Source organism: Dama dama, chromosome 2 (genome assembly GCF_033118175.1).
Source record: "Dama dama isolate Ldn47 chromosome 2, ASM3311817v1, whole genome shotgun sequence".
Classification (NCBI taxonomy): Eukaryota; Metazoa; Chordata; class Mammalia; order Artiodactyla; family Cervidae; genus Dama; species Dama dama.
Genome location: NC_083682.1, coordinates 14,985,725 through 15,006,987, shown reverse-complemented (window position 1 = coordinate 15,006,987; position 21,263 = coordinate 14,985,725). Strand labels below are relative to the sequence as shown.

Below are 21,263 nucleotides of genomic sequence, written 5' to 3'. Positions count from 1 at the left end.
AAGGTACACATTTGAGTCAGTTCTAATGAGGTGGATGAAACTGGAGTCTATTATACAGAGTGAAGTAAGTCAGAAAGAGAAACACCAATACACTATATTAACACATATATATGGAATTTAGAAAGACGCTAATAACGATCCTATATGCAAGGCAGCAAAAGAGACATAGATGTAAAGAACAGACTTTTGGACTATGTGGGAGAAGGTCAGGGTGGGGTGATTTGAGAGAATAGAATTGAAACATGTATATTACCATATGTAAAGCAGATGAGCAGTGCAAGTTTGATGCATGAAGGAGGGCACTCAAAGCTGGTGCTCTGGGACAACCCAGAGGGATGGGGTGGGGAGGGAGGTAGGATGAGAATTCAGGATAGGGGGACACGTGTGCATCCAGGGCTGATTCAGGTCGATGTATGGCAAAAACCACCACAATATTGTAAAATAATTATATCCCAATTAAAATAAATTAATTTTAAAAATTTTGCTTACTAACCATGAAACAGTAATGTGATTTAATACTGGAAGGGAAACGAGGGAATATAGCTCCTAATAAGAAGCTGAATGAGAAGCTCTCAGGAATCAAAAATCTTTTCCCCTTAAATTTCAATTAAATGTAATGGCCTACCTACCCTTTATCAGCTAAAAGAGATCAAAGTAGAGAAGTTGCTTTTGGCTTGTCACTCTTGATCACTAGAACAGTGGTTCCTAACCTTATTTGTAGCACAGACATCTGTGAACATGTGGCCAAAGTAGAGATACTTTTTCCAAAATAATGTACATATGTATCACAGATTACAGACAACTTCAGATATTCAAAGATTCTTCCAAAGCCTAGAATCAGTAACACTGCTATATATTAAAAAAATAACCCTCCTATAAAAAAAATAAAGAACAGTCAATGACAACTTCCAATTTCCTGCTTTCATACTAGCTTTAAATCTTCAGAGTCCAGTTTATTTCAAAGCAAAACATTTGTTCATGTGTGCCTTGAGTACAATTTCTCAGCATAATTAAGTGAAACAATAGTTTGGGGAGGATTTTTTCCTTTCAGCTCCTGAATCAGTAAGAATGAGCTACTAATTACCTTTCAGAAGGAAAAATTATACCTCACTACTAATAAGGTACTGATACTCAAAATTCACAATTATTCCTTATAAGCTCCCACTGATAGACATCATTCAATGCCCAGGTAGGGGCTGATCAAACAGGTTCCTCAACAAGTAGTCAGCCTGGATGCCCAAGGTAAGGGTTCAGAAGAGGCTCACACCATCCTGCAGTAGGACAGGATAATGGTACACACCACAGCCAGTATGCTAGCTAGCTGCACGTTTTCTCTAGCGTCTAGAGAAAATCTCCTGGAGAAGGCAATGGCACCCCACTCCAGTACTCTTGCCTGGAAACTCCCATGGACGGAGGAGCCTGGTAGGCTGCAGTCCATGGGGTCGCCGCTAGGAGTCAGACATAACTGAGCGACTTCACTTTCACTTTTCACTTTCATGCATTGGAGAAGGACATGGCAACCCACTCCAGTGTTCTTGCCTGGAGAATCCCAGGGACGGGGGAGCCTGGTGGGCTGCCGTCTATGGGGTCGCACAGTTGGACACGACTGAAGCGACTTAGCAGTAGCAGCAGAGAAAATCTCTAGACACTATTGACAGAAATCCCTTACACCGCTGAGTCTAGAGCCATCAACAGCAGGGTCTGTACAAATGCCTCCGACTCCAAGCTGACAAGCACAGTGATGTAGGGCCCAGCTCCAGCTCTGAGCATACGGTGCTTTAGGTGACCCCCACTGCCCTACTGACTGATGGCAATACGGTATTCACGCAGGTAAAGAGAAATAAACGCAGGACAGTACCGGAGCCACCTGCACCACTTGAAGCTGTATGTGCTGAGGCTGCTGCAGGCCGGACGTAGACTGTGACACAGGAATGTACTGGATTCTCTGATAGTCCCCTTGTGGTGTTCGGTAATCCGTCGTTAAGGTCTGGGACAGCTCTGTCATTGCCTGGGTTAGCAGGTCTGTCGTCTAGACAAATGACAAGAAGCACATTGCTAATAACACTGCTGGTTGTAGCTTTTCAGTGCTCTGAAATTCTACAAAATTTGGTTTGTCTTGGGACTTCCCTGGTCCAGTGTTAAGACTCTGGGTTCCCCATGCAGGGGACATGGGGTCGATCCCTGGTTGGAGACCTAAATTCCGACGTACCACACAGCTCAATCAAAAAAAAAATTTTTTTCTTTGGTTTGTCTTACTGGTGGATCAGGGGACTACAGATAAGTCCTAAGCACAGATAGAAAAAAATCCAAAGTTAAGAAGATGTTGGGGGACTTCCTTGGTGGTCAGGTGGCTAAGACTCAGAACTCCCAATGCAGGGGGCCTGGGTTTGATCCCCGGTCAGGGGACAACAGATTCCTCATGCTGCACCTAAAAGAGTTTACATGTTGCAGCTAAAAGATCCTGTGTGTGTCTGGCAGAAACCAACACGACAATGTAAAGCAACTATCCTTCAATTACAAATAAATAAATTTAGAAAAAGATCCTGTGTGGCACAACTAGGATCTGATGTAGCCAAATAGATAAATAAATATTAAAAAAAAGAAAAAGTAGAAGGTGCTGGAAGATGACCTCTCTATCTCAGTCTATCTGTGTCGGGCAGGGGAGTTACCCCAGAGGTTCTGAGAGCCTTGGGATGAACAGGCAGCATTGAGGACTTCCTGCTGTTCCTTTCACAGACAGCTTTGGGAAGCACCAACTGGGAGACCCAGGCATAAACATTATACCTTGCATAGGACACTGAAGGGTGGGGGGCTACATCTCCAGCCAATTAAATGCCAAGAGACACGTGGCCTTGGCACTGGAGCTGTGGCAGGCAGGAAGGATAGGAGAGGCGCTTTGTGCTCACACTTACCACCACAGTCTCTCCAGTGGCGCTGTCGGTCGTCAGGACAGCGGGCGTGGCACTGATCACAGCCGTGGTCAGAGGTGTGTGAATGGTGTTGGGGAGCTGGGCGTACTCTGGGTGCTTCTTTCGAATGTGTTGTACCATCTTGGTCTGAAAAATGGCAAAAAACAAGAATAATTACTAGAATTGGTTATTTTCAAGCTTTCCCAAATGCAAATCCTCCAATGGTTCCTAAAGTCTTTCATGTTATGCTTTTTCTTAAAAAAAAAAAAAAAAGTCAGAGCAACACTGACTCTACTTGCCTTTCCAGAAGTGGGACAATGGCATGTATGAAAGGGAAAAAAGAGGTGTGTGACTCCTCCCGCCTCCAGCTCCGGCCCCCCACCCCCTGCCATGCTGTCAGGCAAGGTCAGGATACCTCACATAAGCCCTCATCCCACCCAAACCTGCAGCAATCGGTGATAAGCCCCCAAGCAAAAGTGACTCGCTTTTCAGGAACCATCATTTAAGTTCTTAGGTAGTGCTGCTGCAAGCCTGAGCTCATAAACCACGAGCACAGAATATTCAAATCCGAGGCCATCCTCGGACCAAGGGAAAAGGACACCATTGGAGGGCTTGGGCTCTCAGATGCCGCTAATTCTGGAGACAGTCCATCTGTATTCTCTTCCTGTCCTGTACTGTGGTCCCTGATCACAGAAAGCAGCTCCTCTAGCCCCCCCACCAACGCAGAAGAAGCCATCACAGCACCCGGACGAGAAGCTGTCTTAAGTCAGGTTTCCCTAAACTGGGACCTCGGTTCCCAGGCGGCCCGAGCCGTCCACGTACCTTGCTGCTGTACTGTTTGGAGCAGTGAGGGCAGCAGACGGGCGGGGTGGCTATGGTGCCCGTGAGCTGGGTGTGGGTGCTCAGCATAGGGTCTGGCTCTCCGGGGCCCGCGGGGCGAAGTTTCCGAATGCTTGGCGGAAGCTCGGCCCCGGGATGGTTCTTCAGAATATGGGCTTTTCGCTTGCTGGCACTTTTGTAAACCTGAAAATTCAAAAGTTTTGCCGTGAAAGCAGTATATAGTTCTGCTGTCTTGCTTAAAGTCAACTAACAATTTCACTACAAGGAAATGAGAAAGAGCATTCATATAGCCCAAAATAAAATATATTAACAGACATATTGAAGGATAATGAGGATATAACATACATTAGAATAACATAAGAACATAATATGGGACTTCCCAGGTGGTTCAGTGGTAAAAGAATCCACCTGTGAATGCAGGAGACGGAGGAGATGTGGGTTCGATCCCGGGGTCAGGAAGATCCCCTGGAGGAGGAAATGGCAACCCATTCCAGTATTGTTGCCTGGAGAATCCCATGGACAGAGAAGCCGGGTGGGCTACAGTCCACAGGGTTGTAAAGAGTCAGACACGACTGAGCAACGGAGCACAAAACGCAGGGCAAGAACATAATAGATACGTGAGGCATCTTCTTGAAGTTATGCGTCTAAGATAGAAATAGTAAAAATATCTCTACCTTTATCTAAAGTTTAAGAGGTAGATACATAGTCACAGAAAGAACTGCTTCTAAGGCCAGCTCACCCTTTAGACTTTCTGAGAAAACTCTCGTGTGATGCATGTAGTTGACTCATACGCCAAAGAACCTTCCAAAACAGCAAGTCTAATAGCAACTAGAACCCACAGTGGTGAATCTGTGCTTTAAAAATGTTTCTTGCTTTTAAGTTGACACTACTTATATATAGCTTACACCTTATACAGCTAACATTGGATAAGGGAACAATATTACAATGAAACAATAAACGTATATTCTATTCCTATCTTCTTCCTAACTACTAAAAATCAAGAATGTACAAGTACAAGCAGAGTATTACACCATAAAACTTCTTCACATCCTACTCAATCTTCTAGAAACACAAAATGCACTGTAGGATGATAAGCACTCTCATTTGAGAGCTTGCGAATTTAAAACCAATTCATAAACCAAACTCTTGGCAGTAAGCCTCTTCTTCTATAGCAAAAAAAAAAAAGAAAAATCACAGAGAGAAGAAACAACCAGAAAAGCAAAGTCAACTAATTTTGAAGAAAAAAAATTTGACTTAAAATGAGGGTGCATTTCTAGTCCTTTCTTGTCTAAATGGAAAACTGCTGAGACAGAGAACTATCTGTTAAGAGAAACTGCGAGATCCTAGTATGTATTTGTGTGTGTGTATGCTCAGTCACTCAGTTATGTCCGACTCTACGCGACCCCATAAACTGTAGCCCTCCAGGCTCCTCTGTCCATGGGATTCTCCAGGCAAGAATACTGGAGTGGGTTGCCATTTCCTTCTCCAGGGATCTTCCCGACCCAGGGATTGAACCCATGATCGATGGCAGGCGGACTCTACTGCTGAGCCGTGTAGGAAGCCCAGTATGAATTTATACACGCAGACAAGCCAGCCCTGAGAGGAGCTCCCACAAAGGTCCGTCCTCCTGCGGGCCGTTTCCTTTTACCTTATCACAATACTGACAGAAGTAGTCACGGTTGGGCTTTATGATGGGTAGAGTTAACTCTGGCACCTCTTCTATCTTCATGTCTGGGTGCCTCTTTGATAAGTGATTTACCTAAAAGGAAAAAAAAGCAAATGAGAAAATGAGATCCCATTACAAGCACTGAACAAACACCTCCGATATTGACTGCTGGAAGTTGAAGTTCTCTGAAGCAACGTCCCAAAACGTAAGGCATTCGGCCAGAACCAGCATGGCCAGGTCCCTCTGAGACCAAAGCATTAACAGGAGTTAATGGTAATTCAGCAAATTACTGAAGGTGAACTGGGTTGCTGTGGATTCCATTAACAGCCTTTGACCAAAAGAAAAGGAAAATTACACTAGCAGGAATTTCTTTAGTGAATTCTACTGATGGAAGCCTGTCTCTCATTACTTAGGGCCCTAACCTTACTGAGGATGTTGAATAGAATGCAAACGAAGGCTCTGTATTATAAGTAATGGTCTCCGAAAGAGAAATATCAGAAATATCGTATGATATCTCTCATATGTAGAATCTATAAAGAAATGATACAAATGAACTTATTTACAAAACAGAAACAGACTCACTGACTTAGAGAAAGAATTTACAGTTGCCAGAGGGGAAGAATGGAGGGAAGGGGTAGTCAGGGAGTTTGGCATTGATGTGTACACACCACTATATTTAAAATGGATGACCAACAAGGACCTGTTGGAGAGCACAGGGAACTCTGCTCAATGTTAGGTTGCAGCCCAGGTGGGAGGGGAGTTTGAGGGAGAATGGATAAATGTATATGTATACAGCTGAATCCCTTTGCTGTCCGCCTGAAACTATCACAACATTGTTAATCAACTATACCCAAATATAAAAGTTAAAAGTTAAAAAAAATTAAATAACGGTCTCCAACTTTACTGGCAGGTTCTGGCAGAAATACATGTTGCAAAAACTGTCATCGGAGCAAAATGAATTGAGAACCAGCTCTGCTGGTGTCTCTGCTAAGCTGGTCCCCATGCCCTGCCTAGATGGAAAGTCCCGTCTACTGTTGTGTCATATCTGGGACAATCAGAGTGGGCGGCTGGGGGAGAGAACCCCACCAGAAAGGCCAGTTTAGGAACACAGAAGAGAAGAGGGAAAGAAAACACACAGCAAAGCAAAGCAAAACTATCGAGGAAAAGTGATCACAAAGACCCCTTCCAAGAGACACCAGGAATGAACCATGGCGAGGGTGGGCAAGGGGCCTGGGGAGGAGAGGAGCCCCAAGCTGGGAACTGTCTGTCTCCCTGTCGTGCCCAGCCAGTGAGGAAACCCGGTGACAGGTTGCGTGCAGAACTCTGTTTAGGTATAGGGCAGCGGACACTGACCAGCATGCCCCGCCTCCGGAAGCCCATCATGCAGAGGCGGCACTTGAACGTGAAGCTGTCGTAGTCGGTGGACGTGATGCGGGGCTTGAATGTCTTGGAGCGGCTGCTGCGGTCGGCTTTCTTGGCCTCCCTCTCAGGATTGTGCATCCTTTGCATGTGCTCCCGGAGTTTGTCTTTCCGCTGTTTGCAGAGAATTTTTGAGAAGGCAGTAGGTGGTGGTGGGGATAGAAAAATTTTAATTGAAGAGATTTAAAGAAAAAAAATCAATACTAGTTAGCAGTAACAGGACCCACCAGGCTGCATCCAAGTTGCTAGAAGGTACAAGGATGCGGCAACACTGGCTGGGAATCATTCCATTCACCAGGGAGTAAGTGCATTGCAGTGAGCTGGGCTTTAAAATAACCATTCAGTTTGAAAGCTACACACTGACTTCTGAGAAGAAAGACTTGGCATTTATGTAGAAGCAATCAAAGGGCACATGGAATAAATTTGGTATTAAGAACTGCAAGATAAATTGATCATGAATGGTAGGTGATACTGGATTTACAAAGCCATATATGTACTCAATTCCCACATGTTTTGTTCTTTTAAAACAATTCCCACAAGTTCTCACACACATCATGGCATTCCTCTAAACCCCGAGTGAATTTAAGTGTTTTTCACCATACGGATTTACAAGTGTGTAAGCAGTTATACTACCCGCTATGGATGGGGTACACGATCTAGGTCAAAGTCACAGCTTTCAGTCTGATGATGTGATCGAGGGATACAGGTTGACATGAGTCCACAGACAGAAAATTAGGCAGAGCCCATCCTGAATAAAAACAAACTCCAAAAATGCCAGCTCCCTGATCCAATGAGACTCTGCTGTCAGACATGTAATTACATGGCTGTTGGTCTTACAGAGACTTTGAACCTTTCCATCAGACCAGTTCTTTCCACATTTTGGCTCAAGGATGTTTCTGTAACCTCCTTCATTTTTCAGCACATCTATGTAACAAACATTTCTTGAATGCCCACCGTGCTAAGTTCAGAGGTACATGGCCAGGCAGCCCCACCAACCTCCACATTCTACACAGGCCTCCTTTTCAAGGCAGTTTTCCCCTCCTGAATCCATTTCTGAGTCTTTTCTAGTTTCTACGACAGGATGACCTACACTCATATTCTGCAGAGTGTCTCTCAGTGACATCTTTGCAGAAACATCTGGCTTCCCAAGGAAGCTTGTTTTACCATTTTCACAATGATTTGTTTAACTCTTATCTCTGAGTCTCCTATGGGGTTTTCCTTTGCTTTCTTCTAAATTCTAGGCATGTTATTATACTTCTTATCTTTTATCTTAATCCCAGAAGTCATTAACATTCCCCAAAGGAGCCTAACCCTCTCAACATCCCATACACTTCCCACTTCCACTGGATGATGTCCTGATGACCTAGGGCTCAATTATCAGACTCTTACACTTCATAAATGCTCAAGAAAAAAATCTCTTGATTTGATGGGTAAATATATTGTCCTCTTAGGAATTCCTTGATAGCAGTTTAGTTCTATTCATCGTACACTTGGATTCTTGTAGGTGATGCATTATTACTCTATTTGGAGATATGAATTAATTATTTGGGGAAATTACAGTGAGTTTCCTCTTTAATTTTTGGGCTTCCTTGGTGGCTCAGTTGGTAAAGAATCTGCCTGCAATGCAGGAGAACTGGGTTAGATCCCTGGGTCAGGAAGATCCCCTGGAGAAGGAAACGGCAACCCACTCTGGTATTCTTGCCTGGAAAATCCCATGGACAGAGGAGCCTGCTGGGGACAGTCCATGGGGTCACAAAGAGTCGGACACGACTGAGCGACTATCACTTTCAAATCAAACATAGACACAAAGAACAGCTCAAGTCCCTGCTGTGAGCACAGGGGAAACACCCTCAAAATGAGCAGGCTCGTCCTCGGCGTGACAGCCTCAGTGGTCCCCTGGGTCGCACCTTAAACTGCTTCCCACACGTGGAGCACAGGAAGTCCTTGCGGTCCGAGTGCCGGAGCATGTGCAGACGCAGCTTGTCGGGACGGCAGAAGGCCTTGTCGCACTCCGTACACTGGTAGATCTTCTCTGAGTGGAAGCTGCGCACGTGCTTCTTCACCTGGCAGAGAAGACACGGAAAGTCAGGGAAAACGACAGGAGGCAGCTCGCCAACACTAGAGGGAGCCAGCTGCATTGCCTTGGATTCTCATCAGCCTGGCCTGGGAGCCAATCGCGTGTGACTGATAACTAACCTCAGTGAGAGCATCCTTTCCACAGTGGCCAGAAAACCTTACTGGCCTCCACCTCCCAGGACTTGAGAGGAGGAAGAAAATGCTTGCTTAGTCCAAGCCCTGATCGCCTGGGCCACATTTGTCTCCCTCCCTCTTTTTTTTTTTTTTTAAAAAAAGATTAAAAGTAAGAGTTTCTTTGGATTTAAATGAATCTTGGCAAAAATTAAATATAAGAAGACAGAAAATAATTCTTTCTCGCTTTTTCCTGCTTCCAATATGGATACAAACAATCTAGCCCCTTGCAGTAATAGGTCCTTTTACACCCTTCCATAAAATCAGCTTCTGAAGAATTAAAGACATGCGTGCATGTGTGCTCAGTCTCTTGTACGTGTCCGACTCTTTGGAACCCACCAGGCTCCTCTGTCCATGGATTTTCCCAGACAGGAATACTGGAATGAGTTGCCATTTCCTCCTCCAGGGGAGTCTCTTGCATCTCCTGCATTGGCAGGTGGATTCTTTACCATTAAAGACACGAATTCAATGATACAAAACACATTACCCATTTATGAGGACTATACAACACCAGCATCCTTTCCCCTTACTTGAGACTTATTCCCTGTACTTTCAGATAACTTAAATAAAAGAATATGGCCTCTGAAGTCTCTCAGTCATAAATATCCAGTGAAGAAGAGTTATGTATGGGGCCTAGGTATTGAGCTATCAAACCATTCCTATAAGATTTGTCCTTTATTATTTTCAGAGTCTCTTGTGCCATTAAATTCTACACTAATGCAACTCTTCAAGGTTACAAAATTAAAATTAAAAAAAAATTTAAGCAGAAACTTACTTAAGTGTTTTTGTAAAGTGAGAAAATTACCAAGACTCTCAATACTAGCAGAGTGAGTGAGTGAGCGAAGTCGCTCAGTTGTGTCCAACTCTTTGCAACCCCATGGACTGTAGCCTGCCAGGCTCCTCCATCCATGGGATTTTCCAGGCAAGAATACTGGAGTGGGTTGCCATTTCCTTCTCCAATACTAGCAGAACTATGATTAAATCTCAGTTTTCTTTTGGTAATTTAAAAACCAGAGAGGGGGATGTTTTTATTATTGAACACAGGTCTCCCACACTGCAGGTGGATTCTTTATCATCTGAGCCACCAGGGAAACTCATTAGATATTTAGACTCACTTATTCATTCACTAGCATATAACACTATTATCACTTGAAGTCCAAATGAAATCATGAATATTCTGGAATTTATCCTGACCCCATTTTGCTCCAGAATATAACACGGGGAGGAGGTCAGTGTTTAAAACCAAAGTATACTGGCACTTTCCTTGTGGGCCAATGGTTAGGAGTCCACTCTTCAAAAGCAGGGGGTACAGGTTTGATCCAGGATTGGGAGCTAAAATCCCCCATGCTGTACAATATGGTCCTCCCCCAAAAAATCAGTATGTTATATACCAACTTACTCTATCATTTCCTTCCAAAATGCACCACCTTAGTAGCCTAAGACAGAAAGCCACAGTGATGGGGGGAAAATGTTTCCAGGCAGGAAATGGGAGCCTGTCTTCTACAGGTGCTACGTATTTTATAAGTAGTGAGTATTGGCAGGGATGAAGAAAGACTTTTTTAAAAAATTATAACCAGATCTGAGTGCTTATTTCCTGTAATATAACTTAAATGCTTAAATGCCAATGTCTTATTTGGACAATTAAGGGTCGCAGTCATCTTCTATTTATCAAAAGCAGTTTGAAGAGATATCATTCTCCAACTATGAAGTTGTTGTCAAGAAGGGGGATGAAAGATACAGATAATGGGCCATCTCAATTTTCCAAAAACAGCTGTTTTTCTTTCCTAAAAACGGCAGTACTCGGGCATCTCAGCAGTTGGTACTCACCTGGATAAAATCTGGGAACCGTTTCTTACAAGTTGGGCAGCTGAAGTAGCCATCATTGATATGAATGGCCACGTGATCTTTCAACAAATCAAGGCGGTCAAAGGATTCTGGGCAAAAAATGCAAGAGTATGTCTTCTGGTCCGAGTGGAGCTTCATGTGGCTCTCCAAGGACGCACTGCTGATGAAGCCCTTGTTACAGAGGTCACAGGTCAACGGGCAGTTCCCCTCCCGCCCATGGAAGCGCAAGTGTTGGTCCAGTTTGTCCTTCTCACGGAAGGCCTTCCCACACTGCAAGCATTTAAAAGGCCGGAAAGACTTCCGAATAAACAGATGCTGCAGAGCTGCATTCTGAAAGACACACACAAATGGGATTACTTAGTGAGTAGGCCAAATGTGCAAGCAGCTCACACATTTATAGGAAGAGAGGACGATCTCAGCAATCACAGACTTTCCATAGAAATTAAACTAGGATACACTGTTGAAAGAAGATTTTTTTTCTGGCAGAGACCTTAAAAATGAAGCCATCTTCAAAGAAGTTCATCTTGAAAAGACAGACTTTGTGTTTTGTTTTATGCCTACGTGTGTGTGCTTTCTTCTGAAAGGATCTAAGTCACATTCAAAAAATAAGAGTTGTACAATAGAACAAATCCCAGAGTCAAGTAGAATAAAAATTGAAGATTTGGAAGAAATGACTTGGGGTGAGTGACACATGCACGATGAGGTGGGAGCAAGTCAGCCAAATGTTACTTGTTGAAGTCCTTGAGCCAAAGAATTTGAAGCTTGATTAAGACATTTAGCAAAACTAAAGATAATAAAAAGAACTGAAGCGTAGCAGGGGCTGGAGGAAGGAGGCAGTGGACATGGAATTTCTTTTGAGGATGATGAAAATGTTCCGGGACTAGTGGTGATGGTTGTACCACTTTGGGAGTATTCTAAAAACACTACAAAAGAGTGAATTTTATAGTACATGAATTGAATATCAGTTTATGAAAAAGAACTCAAAGAGAACAAAGATACAGATTTACATGGATGTGTTTGCTGCTGAGATAAGATATATAAGCACACGTCCTAAATGGAATATGTGCCTTAATTATGTCCTACTTAAGAAATGCTCCTCAGTGTAGCTAGTTAGTGCCACTGGTTAGAATTCCTCGCTAACTGGGTTAAGCTTATTGCTTTGTTCCCTGTGTAGACCAGTCAATTCTGCTCTTTTCTTTTTTCTCAGTTACAGATTGCACGTCTAATGCTGATTAGCCATCTCGTGAATTCATGCATTGTTATAAGGAATCCAAGTGCGAGAATATGGATACTTAGTACAAATTCATCACCACCACTGGGAAAACAACTCTGCTCTCTACTGACAGCAAATCAACAGACTCATCTTTCACACAGACAATACAGATTCAATATTTCAGTTCTACTATACTACATAAATTCCTCAAAACACTGGGAGGAAAGCTCTAGACAACTATGAGGGAGGAAAATAATTTCTCAAAAAATATATCTGTGAATGGGTATGCTTATGGCTCATACTGCAGAATTCACCTGCAATGCAGGAGACACGGGTTTGATCCCTGGTTGGGAAGATTCCCTGGAGAAAAGAATGGCTACCCACTCCAGTATTCTTGCCTGGGAAATCCCATGGACAGAAGAGCCTGGCGGGCTACAGTCCATGGAGTCTCAAAGAGGTGGATACAACTGAGTGACTAACACTCTCACTTTCATGCTTAAGTAACTATAAGAGAATAATAGTTAAAGGATTAATGGAGATCTTAATGCATTATTTGTGCAATGGAAAATAGTATAATGAACAATGTTGAAACTCTTAAGCTTCAAATTACTTATAAGTAGCAACTTCTAAACTAAATTTGTTGTGAAATAATCTCTTAGGGGAGACGCAAAATAATTATTGTCAATTTTTTAATTTATTATTACTGTAAAGAATTTTGAACATAGTTCCTATGTAACAGGAAACATCTTTCTCAGGGTTTCTCTAACAAGGCTGGGAGAGATATTTCACCTACTCATTTATCTTGAGTAAATATTTAGCAATTCTGTCATCTTCCCAAGCTGACTGGCGTTGCATCATATTTTATTCTCCTTTGAATCTAGATCTCTTTAAAAAGCTGAGTTCATAGAAAGTGTCAATAAGTTTGTGAATTAATGAAATGTATCTCATGTGAAAAATCAAAAAGAATGATTCCCAGATCTTTTCTGCAGCATCTGAAGAGGTTGTAAACAAAAAACCTTTTTGAAATCAGCCAGGGAGCTCTCTTCCACTTCATTATACAGCTTAGCAGTCACCTAATCTCGCTACTCTATCTGGAAAGATACTTCTTTTACATAAAAGCTCTCACTATTCTGGCTACTTTCCAGACTTTAAATATTCCAAATGAACAAATGCTATCATGAGGTTGAGAGGTTCAAGGCACAGGGTGCTCAGGAAATCTAATCATCATTTCCTTTACCCAGGTTCAGTGATGTTTCCAAGGGCAGAGAGTGCACAGCAACTGATCTTGGTCCCTCAGGGGTTCCACTTCCCCTTGGGCGCCAAATCTGGCTCGCGGTTTTATTTGAGTTCATTATGCTTATAAGTCTCCTGTCGTCTCTGTTTAGTGTGAGTGTCCTCAGACACTGGATCTAAACCCAGCAGCGGCTCCACTTTCTTAGCTCTGTGGACAAACCTTGTCTTGACCATCTTTGTGATTTCCACGTAGCCCTGGACGCTGGCTACATACAGGAACCAGACTGCATCTGTGATCAAATAATCTTGCTGGGGCCCCTTCATTACAAGGCAGTGGAAGTGCTGAAACTGCCCACTCCCTCTCCCCACTTGGAGGCCATCTCTACACATCTTCTGCACGGCAGAGCTGTGATTGGTACATATTTTCTAGAAGCTATAATGAGAAAGGGCAGAGGCAGCAAAGATGAATCCCAGAGTTGCCGCTGGCCAACAACTCTGTGCTGGATGGAACATAAGTTGCCGAAATGGTAGAGATGCTAAAACCTGTGATGAGGGATTCTATTCACATTTAAGTGAGTCCTGAGATGACAGATTCTGTGCAGGCAAAACCCAAAAAAATGTTTCTAAAGTCTGAAATGAATAGCGAAAGGAACCTAAATTATTGACCAATTTTCATATTATTTTGACCCTGACACTAAAAGGAAATCAATCATGTTTGTTTGCCTTTGAAAAAAAAAGAACAACTTTCCTCTGGTCTATTTTCTGCCTGGTTTTCAAAACCTCTGTTGGGCCAGTCCTACCCAGTATCTCTCTCCACTCTCCTCCAGCTGGCGCCCATGCTCAGGTCAGACCAACGTGCGCAGTGCCCATAACCACACCAAGCACATTCCTGGGTCTCAGCCTTTGAAGTTACGGCTGCCCTCCTCTGAAACAGTCTCCCTTCCTCCTGTCTGTCTTTCAAGGACCAGTTTAACTCTCACTTCATCTATGAATTATCCCCTGAATCCAGCTTTCTTTAAACCTTTCACTCTTCCAACTTTCTCTAGTAATTATAGGCTCTACCTTTCCCTGGGTCAGGAAGATCCCCTGGAGGAGAGCACGGCAACCAACTTCAGTATTCTTGCTTGGGAAATCCCATGGACAGAGGAGCCTGGCAGGCTCTAGTCCATGGGCTTGCAAAGAGTCGGACAGGACTGAATGACTGAGCATGCATGTATGCACGCACCTTTAAATGTGCCACTGAACTGTGACCCAGCTTCCACTGGCATTGTGTCCCTAATTAGACTGGAAGATCCCAGCAGACAGGACTCCAGTGAAAATTCTCCTATGCACCTCGACAGTACTGGGCATCCAGTCAGAACTTGGTGTCATTTCAGAAGGCATTTCAGAACACTCAGCTGTCTCAGAGCTGGAAGGGACCTTGGAGATCACTCAGTCCTACCCTTCATTTCACGTATGAGCACACTGCAGCCCACAATTTACTCACTGATTCTTTGAAAATAAATTAGCATTATTCGTTAACTAATTTGCATTGACTGTAGCAACCAAACTGTAGTTTCCACCAGGATTTAGTAAGTACGGGTTGCAAAGAACAGTAGGTCAGGCAGACACTTAAATAGCATTCTGTTATGTGAGTGAAACACAGGAAACAGACATACCTGCAGCTCCAACTGAGCAGGCAGCATTAGAGGAGAGAAAAATAGTTACATTACCAATGGGGTTGGAAGGCTTCCCTTCAGTGGGTCATTACCAATCTGGATAGAAGAGATGAAAAAATACATAGCCCTGCTTCTTAGAATGTGTGAGAAGGTAAAAAAACAAAACCAGCTCACCTAAGACTGACTGCCAAAAGCCACATGCATGTGGTTTTTGCTTTGATACAAGGAAACTTGTTCCAAAACCAGTGACCCAATTCATTCCAGAACACACGTACAACCACGGCCGCACTAGGCTTGCACACCCACGCCTCACAACACGTGTGAGCTTTAATTTTTGCCTTCAAAAAAATTAAATCTAGGAAGCAAGTCTCTGGACCTAGTAAGAAATCAGAATGGCCAAAGCGAAAAGACAGCAGTTGCACAAGAGAGAGAGGAAAGCAGACTGGGAATCGTGTAGCATGATGGATAGAAGGTATTCATAGCCCTTTGCTGTTCTGGTCTGTTTTCCTGTATGCCTATGTTTGCTTTTGAAATAATATTCACAGAGCTATAAGGTTCATAGGTTTCCATTTCAGGACCCTCATAAAGGCTATTCAGCCTGACTGCTCAGAATCCCGTCCGCGATGCCATTCAGAACAAATGTATAAATGTATTTTTACATAAAGACTCAGACAAGACTATCGTTCAAGTTTTGTCTGTGCCTTCTAGCCTATAGGCAAATTAGACTGAAAGAAACATAAGCTGAAATGAGCGTTCATCTAGAAACTGCAAAGCTTGGGAAGATACACAAACAATCTCTTTCATCCACATATAAAAGACTAAGAAATGTCTTTAAACAGCTTGCTGCCACAAACATGGATTTAAGTCATTGTTTTCTGGATGTCAATTGTCCGCACAGGCACTGAGCCCGCAAAACCACACGGCTTTCCACCTGCAGCTTTCCACCTGCGTCTCCCGCAGGTCCAAATGCACACTCAATGCTATCTGTTAAATACGGACAAAATACACCTGGCCAGGCAGCCACTGATGGAGGCCCTGCAGCCACACGGTCTGAAGTCAAATGTGGGTTACACAGGAGAGAAGACACCGCCCGACCCCCACACCTGGAGCTTAGCTCCGCACTGTCCCCGTGTCTGGGCCGCACCTGCCAGATCTGCTTGGACTCAGGTCCCTGTGCATTGACGAGACATGGCATTTGCCAGTCTCCCATTGGAAACTGTTGACAACCAAATTAAACCCCAAATTGACTTGAGAGCTCTGATCAGGCACAGATTAGCCTGGCTTCAATGTAAATAACTATTACAGCTCACTGTACTCATTTCTCCATTTCCAATCTGTGAGTTTAGGGTCCAGGACACTATCCTACTCTACCCACACTAGTCTGGAGGCTGCCAAGAGCCAGGCTTCCGTGTCACTGCTAAATTGATGGAATCTAGGACCAGCCATGCCAGCCTGCCATGGGACACGGAGGCCCTGAGAAACAGTTCACACTTTCTTCCAAAACAAACAAGGGCTTGAGCAGCGGGTGGTGAACAGCATGGCGCCTACAGAGCCGGCCCGCCTGCAGGAGAGTCGGCGCCCATGCGGTGGGCGGACGGGGTGGGGAAGGGGGGACTGGGCATCCCGCCTACCCGGATGCGCTTGGCACGGCGCATGTCGTCGGCCGTCAGGGTGCTCTGAGCGGGCAGCACGCTCTCCTCATGCTGGGGCTGCAGGTGTAGCTCGTGCGTGTCCGGCTCCTGCTCCAGAGAAGGTGGGGCTTCGGGCGGCAGCTGAGGGAGCGGGAGGGTGGGCTGCTCTGGTTGGTCCAGCCCGTTAGGAGTCGCGGCTTCAGCCTCATCAAACTGCTCCTTGGTGGAAAAATGCAACAGGTCCTGAAATCACAAGAACCAGGAGTTATTTCCCTGCCTAGACAGACGTCCATGCAAGGACTTAGAACTGCTGCTTTATGTTTTAAATGATTAGCCTCATAATGCTCAGAAAAGATTATTTTCCTCCGGAGAAAATGAATTAGGTAACCATTCACAGGATATAAAAACCATGACATATTCCAGATCACTTTATGAGGAAAAAAGAAGGCAGGATTCTTCTGGAATATCATAATTTCAATTGCCTGAACTAATTAAACGGAGGCCCCCATAATGTCTCTGGACAGTTTCAAATCTTTAGGGCTGCAAAGTTGGGCTTCTGTTATAAGTAACATTTAAAAATACGTTCTTTGGAGTCTTTGATCAGACTTTAATTAACAGGCAGTGTTGACAGGCAGGACTGTCAGCCTCGGTAAGGCGTTTGTGTTTCAGTCCAGTGACAGTTCTAAGTTCTCTGAGCAGGCGTCCAAGAAGAGTTCCTGCTTTCCCCTCCCCCCTTACCTGTGTCCCATCATCACACTTTTCCCCATTTTCGCTGGTTATCTCCAAGCGGATAAATTTGGGAGGACGTCCTGGCCTTCGACCAGGGCCAAACCGCCTCTTGCCTCGGCCCCTTCCTCTGCCTCTTGCTCTGGGGACAAGAGATCGGGTGATAAATAGTCACAGCTACATAATACTCCACAACAAATATTTCCCTAAATGATCCAGAGTAACCCCAGATTACTTGATTTCCACTCACTTTATTTCTTTTCCTGATTTTTTTTCTAATGTAGACGATCATTTTGCCAATACACGCTATCTCAATTTCTCATCTTTCCCTGTCTATATAGCTCAAAGAGACATCTTAAATTATTCAGAATAAAGGGAGCTTTAAAAATTCAAAGTGCTGACACCATTTTGCCACTGGACATTCTGAAAGCTCGAACACATCTCCACAGTTATGCGAGCGATGCAGACAGGACAAAACACACCGAGTCTGGTGTGTGTCCTAGAGACAAGATTCGGGTCTTTCCCCTTGCTCACCTCACATTCCTTCCATGGAACCTGGCTAGAGTTAAAGATATGTTCTTGCTTTACTATTATCTTCTGGGAGGCCAGAACGAATTTCTAACTCAGTGGTTCAATAATACATCCAATAAATGCCAAATGAATTTTATCCCCTTTGAAAGGTTTCTAACATACAAAAGTTCCTTAATCAAAGGGATTCAAAAAAGTATGTCACTAAAATCTCCTTTAGAAGACATGTGTGCAAGGTGTGTTTAAAATCAATCAGACTGTGCTTTATTCTTCCACTCATGTACTTAACAATTTAATTAAAACTGTAGATTTTTTCCAAGGGCTTTTAAAAGATCCTTTTGTATGGGAAATTCTGAACCTCGGCAAATATGGCAAATACAAGCCCAGTGTACTCACTACCTCATTTCAATACTTATCAGCTCATGACCAGTTTTATTCTATCTGAATCCTCACCACTTGTCCCACACACATACCCATTAGACTATTTTGAAATAAATCCCAGACATCATTTCATCTCATTCATATTCATAAATATTTAAATACATATCTCTAAAACATAAAGATATATAAATGTATATATAAAATACATATCTCCACAATACCATTATCGCAACTGATAGTTGCTCAATGTTTATTAAATCTAGTCAAAGTTCAGATTTGCCTGATTGTCTCAAATTTCTTTCAGCAGTTGGCTAATGAACATTTTGTCTGCGGTGCGCCCTGCCTGGGGCTCAGCACTAAAAGACGGGAAGTTATCCCAATAGTTCTTACCCTCAGGAGTCCAGCAGAGGCAGCAGGCGTATAAACCAACACTCGCAAGAGGGTATAAAAGATGTTATAACAGAGCCACGATGGAGTGTTTGGGGTGCCCTGGAGGAAGTGCAGGACAGAACGCTTGCTGTGCCCTCCACACACCTCAGCCGTTTGCTCCCGAGGTCACACCTTGCCCTTGTCGTCCTCGGTAGCTGCAGTACCCCAGGACCCTGATGCCATGCCTCGTCCATCCCAACACCATGTCCTAACTTTCCAGTTCACCCCTCGGGCACCTGAACTCCCAGATCCTGCACCCTCACCACCATCTCCAGTCCTGTAGCCTGTCAGCAGTCTTGTGTCCCCTTCCTGTTTTCCCTCCCTTCTTCCACTCATCACCTCCAAAGCCCATCACTGGACTCGCTCGCGTGCACATGCTCTTCCCCCACCCTGCTGCTTCATCACTCTCTCTGCGTTGCAGGCGCTTGCTGAAACCCACTCCGTGCCCTCCCTGCACAGACACCCTCCCAGTGAGAGACACGGGGTGAGGACGTGGCCTTGACTCATGAGAGCCCCCAGTGAGCGCTTAATGCTGAAGGCAATCACACCACACTTGCCTGGAGTATTTACTCTCCCACGTTCCTGAAGGTCATTTCACACCACCTTCTCTCTTCTCAAATTCTATAAACACTGGCAAGCCTACGTCTGTCCCACTGAAACTACCCCAATCCAAACCACTCTCATTTTTCATCCAAACTGTTGAAATAGTTTCTAACCAGACTCCCTGTCTTCCTTCTTACTGCAATATAACCTAAGTGCTGTTTTTACTTTTATCCACAGTGATGTTTGGGCTTCCCAGATGGTGCTAGTAGTAAAGAAGCCAGCCACCAATGCAGGAGACTCAGGTTTGACCCCTGGCTCAGGAATATCTCCTGGAGAAGGGAATGACAACCCACTCCAGTATTCTTGCCTGGAGAATCCCATGGACAGAGGAGCCTGGCGGGCTACAGTCTATGGAGTCACGAAGAGTCAGGCACGCTGAAGGGACTGAGCACACACACATAGTGATGTTTAGAAATATAATTGACATCATAATATCCCTTGCTCAGCAGCCTCTGAAGACTTCTTATCACACACAGAATGAAATTCAAATCTCCTATCACTATCATCAGGCCTACGTGATCCAGCTGCTGCCCGCCTCACCCTGTGGAATTCTCCTTCATTTACTCCTTTTTCCTTTTCTTTATATAGGAATAAACACAGGACTTAGTTTAATGAAGGAATCTTACCTTTGAAGAGTTTGAAAATCAGAGGTGCAGGTTATTTCAAAGGTGTATGCTATCTCAAGAATTCCTGTTTCAGAATCTAGTTAGGGGAGATGTTTACTAAGGTGGAAAGATCTCCTAATGCTGGGTATTGATTATGCTTGTTAAGGGAGATGTTTACTAAGGCGGAAAGATTTCCTATTGCTAGGTATGCATTATTCTGGAAAAGACACAAGTTGTGATGAGGACCAGGGGAGGAAAGCAAATGATGCATAAGAAATGTCCTTCAGCAGCCTAACTGGTTATCTGTCTACACACTCACCCATGTGCATACAGACACACACACACACACCCCCTCATACATTCAGAGATGATACAGAAATGACTCTGGAACTTTAAACACTAAGTTTGTGAAACCTTCCCCCTCATTATACCTGCTGAACACATCCAGTTTCTCATCGTGAGAATTGAGATGCTGCTGCAGCTGTTCAGAGCTTATAAATCGGCGGTTGCATTCATAGCAGGGCCAATTCTTCTCTTGCTCTCGAAGAACTGCAGCCATAGGAGAGAGACCATGGAGGCTGGTGACCAATTGGCACCAATAAAAGTCAAATGCCTGGCACTCCCACCGTTCTCACCTCACCGTAGCCCAGTGCTCATAGATACCCAATGTCTGCTGTTTTGTTTTAAAAGCAAAGGCTCAAGTTTGACAGAAAGTAGTTTCGGGGATCTGGTTTTCTGATATATTCACATAAGACATCAAAAGAACAAAAACCGTGTGCTACCCTCTCCCACCCCCAACACACACACAACCTTACCCCACTGGGAAGACAAGGTGTGCTACAATGGGAATGTGTATGCAGATAATCCAGTAATTCAGATTCAAGCTTCATAATCAGAGGGTATAGTGTATCACACAAATAACTGGAAGATGAATGCTCAATATCATCACTTTAGCGAAAGATTCACAAGCACGGGTTCAAGCTGATTATACCCGTACCCTATGACCCAGCAATTCCACTCCTAGATGTGCACCCAATAGAAATATGCACATATGTTCAGTAAAGGACATGTAAGAAAGTTCACAGTGGTACCTTCACATCAGCCAGACACTGGACACTGGAAATGACTTTGTCGAACAAGAAAGACTGTGGCTGACTTTTGTCCCCTAGGAAATAGCCTCACAACTTTTGGAATTTCCCAAGTAAATGGCATGTCTTTGTCACTCCTGGTGATCTGTGACCATACCTGAGCTTATGCTAATGAGATGGTCCAGATGGAGCCAGCTGTGCCTGGAAAACCACGCACCTGAAAACAGGACTGTAGCTTTGAG

General features: G+C 44.1%; 1 protein-coding gene across 4 annotated transcripts in view; it reads right to left on the bottom strand.

Annotated features, from left to right (window-relative positions):
• Nucleotides 1-21,263, bottom strand: part of PRDM10 (PR/SET domain 10) — a 91,783-nt gene that overhangs the window by 11,861 nt on the left and 58,659 nt on the right. For all 4 annotated transcript variants that reach the window (XM_061166603.1, XM_061166601.1, XM_061166602.1 and 1 more), the window contains 10 exons: nt 20,365-20,482; nt 17,400-17,529; nt 16,662-16,904; nt 10,909-11,256; nt 8,742-8,897; nt 6,769-6,948; nt 5,398-5,508; nt 3,732-3,932; nt 2,913-3,056; nt 1,859-2,029 (listed from right to left, as the gene is read on the bottom strand). In XM_061166603.1, coding sequence (XP_061022586.1) covers nt 1,859-2,029; nt 2,913-3,056; nt 3,732-3,932; nt 5,398-5,508; nt 6,769-6,948; nt 8,742-8,897; nt 10,909-11,256; nt 16,662-16,904; nt 17,400-17,529; nt 20,365-20,482 — 1,802 coding nt within the window. The remainder of the gene's footprint in view (nt 1-1,858; nt 2,030-2,912; nt 3,057-3,731; nt 3,933-5,397; nt 5,509-6,768; nt 6,949-8,741; nt 8,898-10,908; nt 11,257-16,661; nt 16,905-17,399; nt 17,530-20,364; nt 20,483-21,263) is intronic.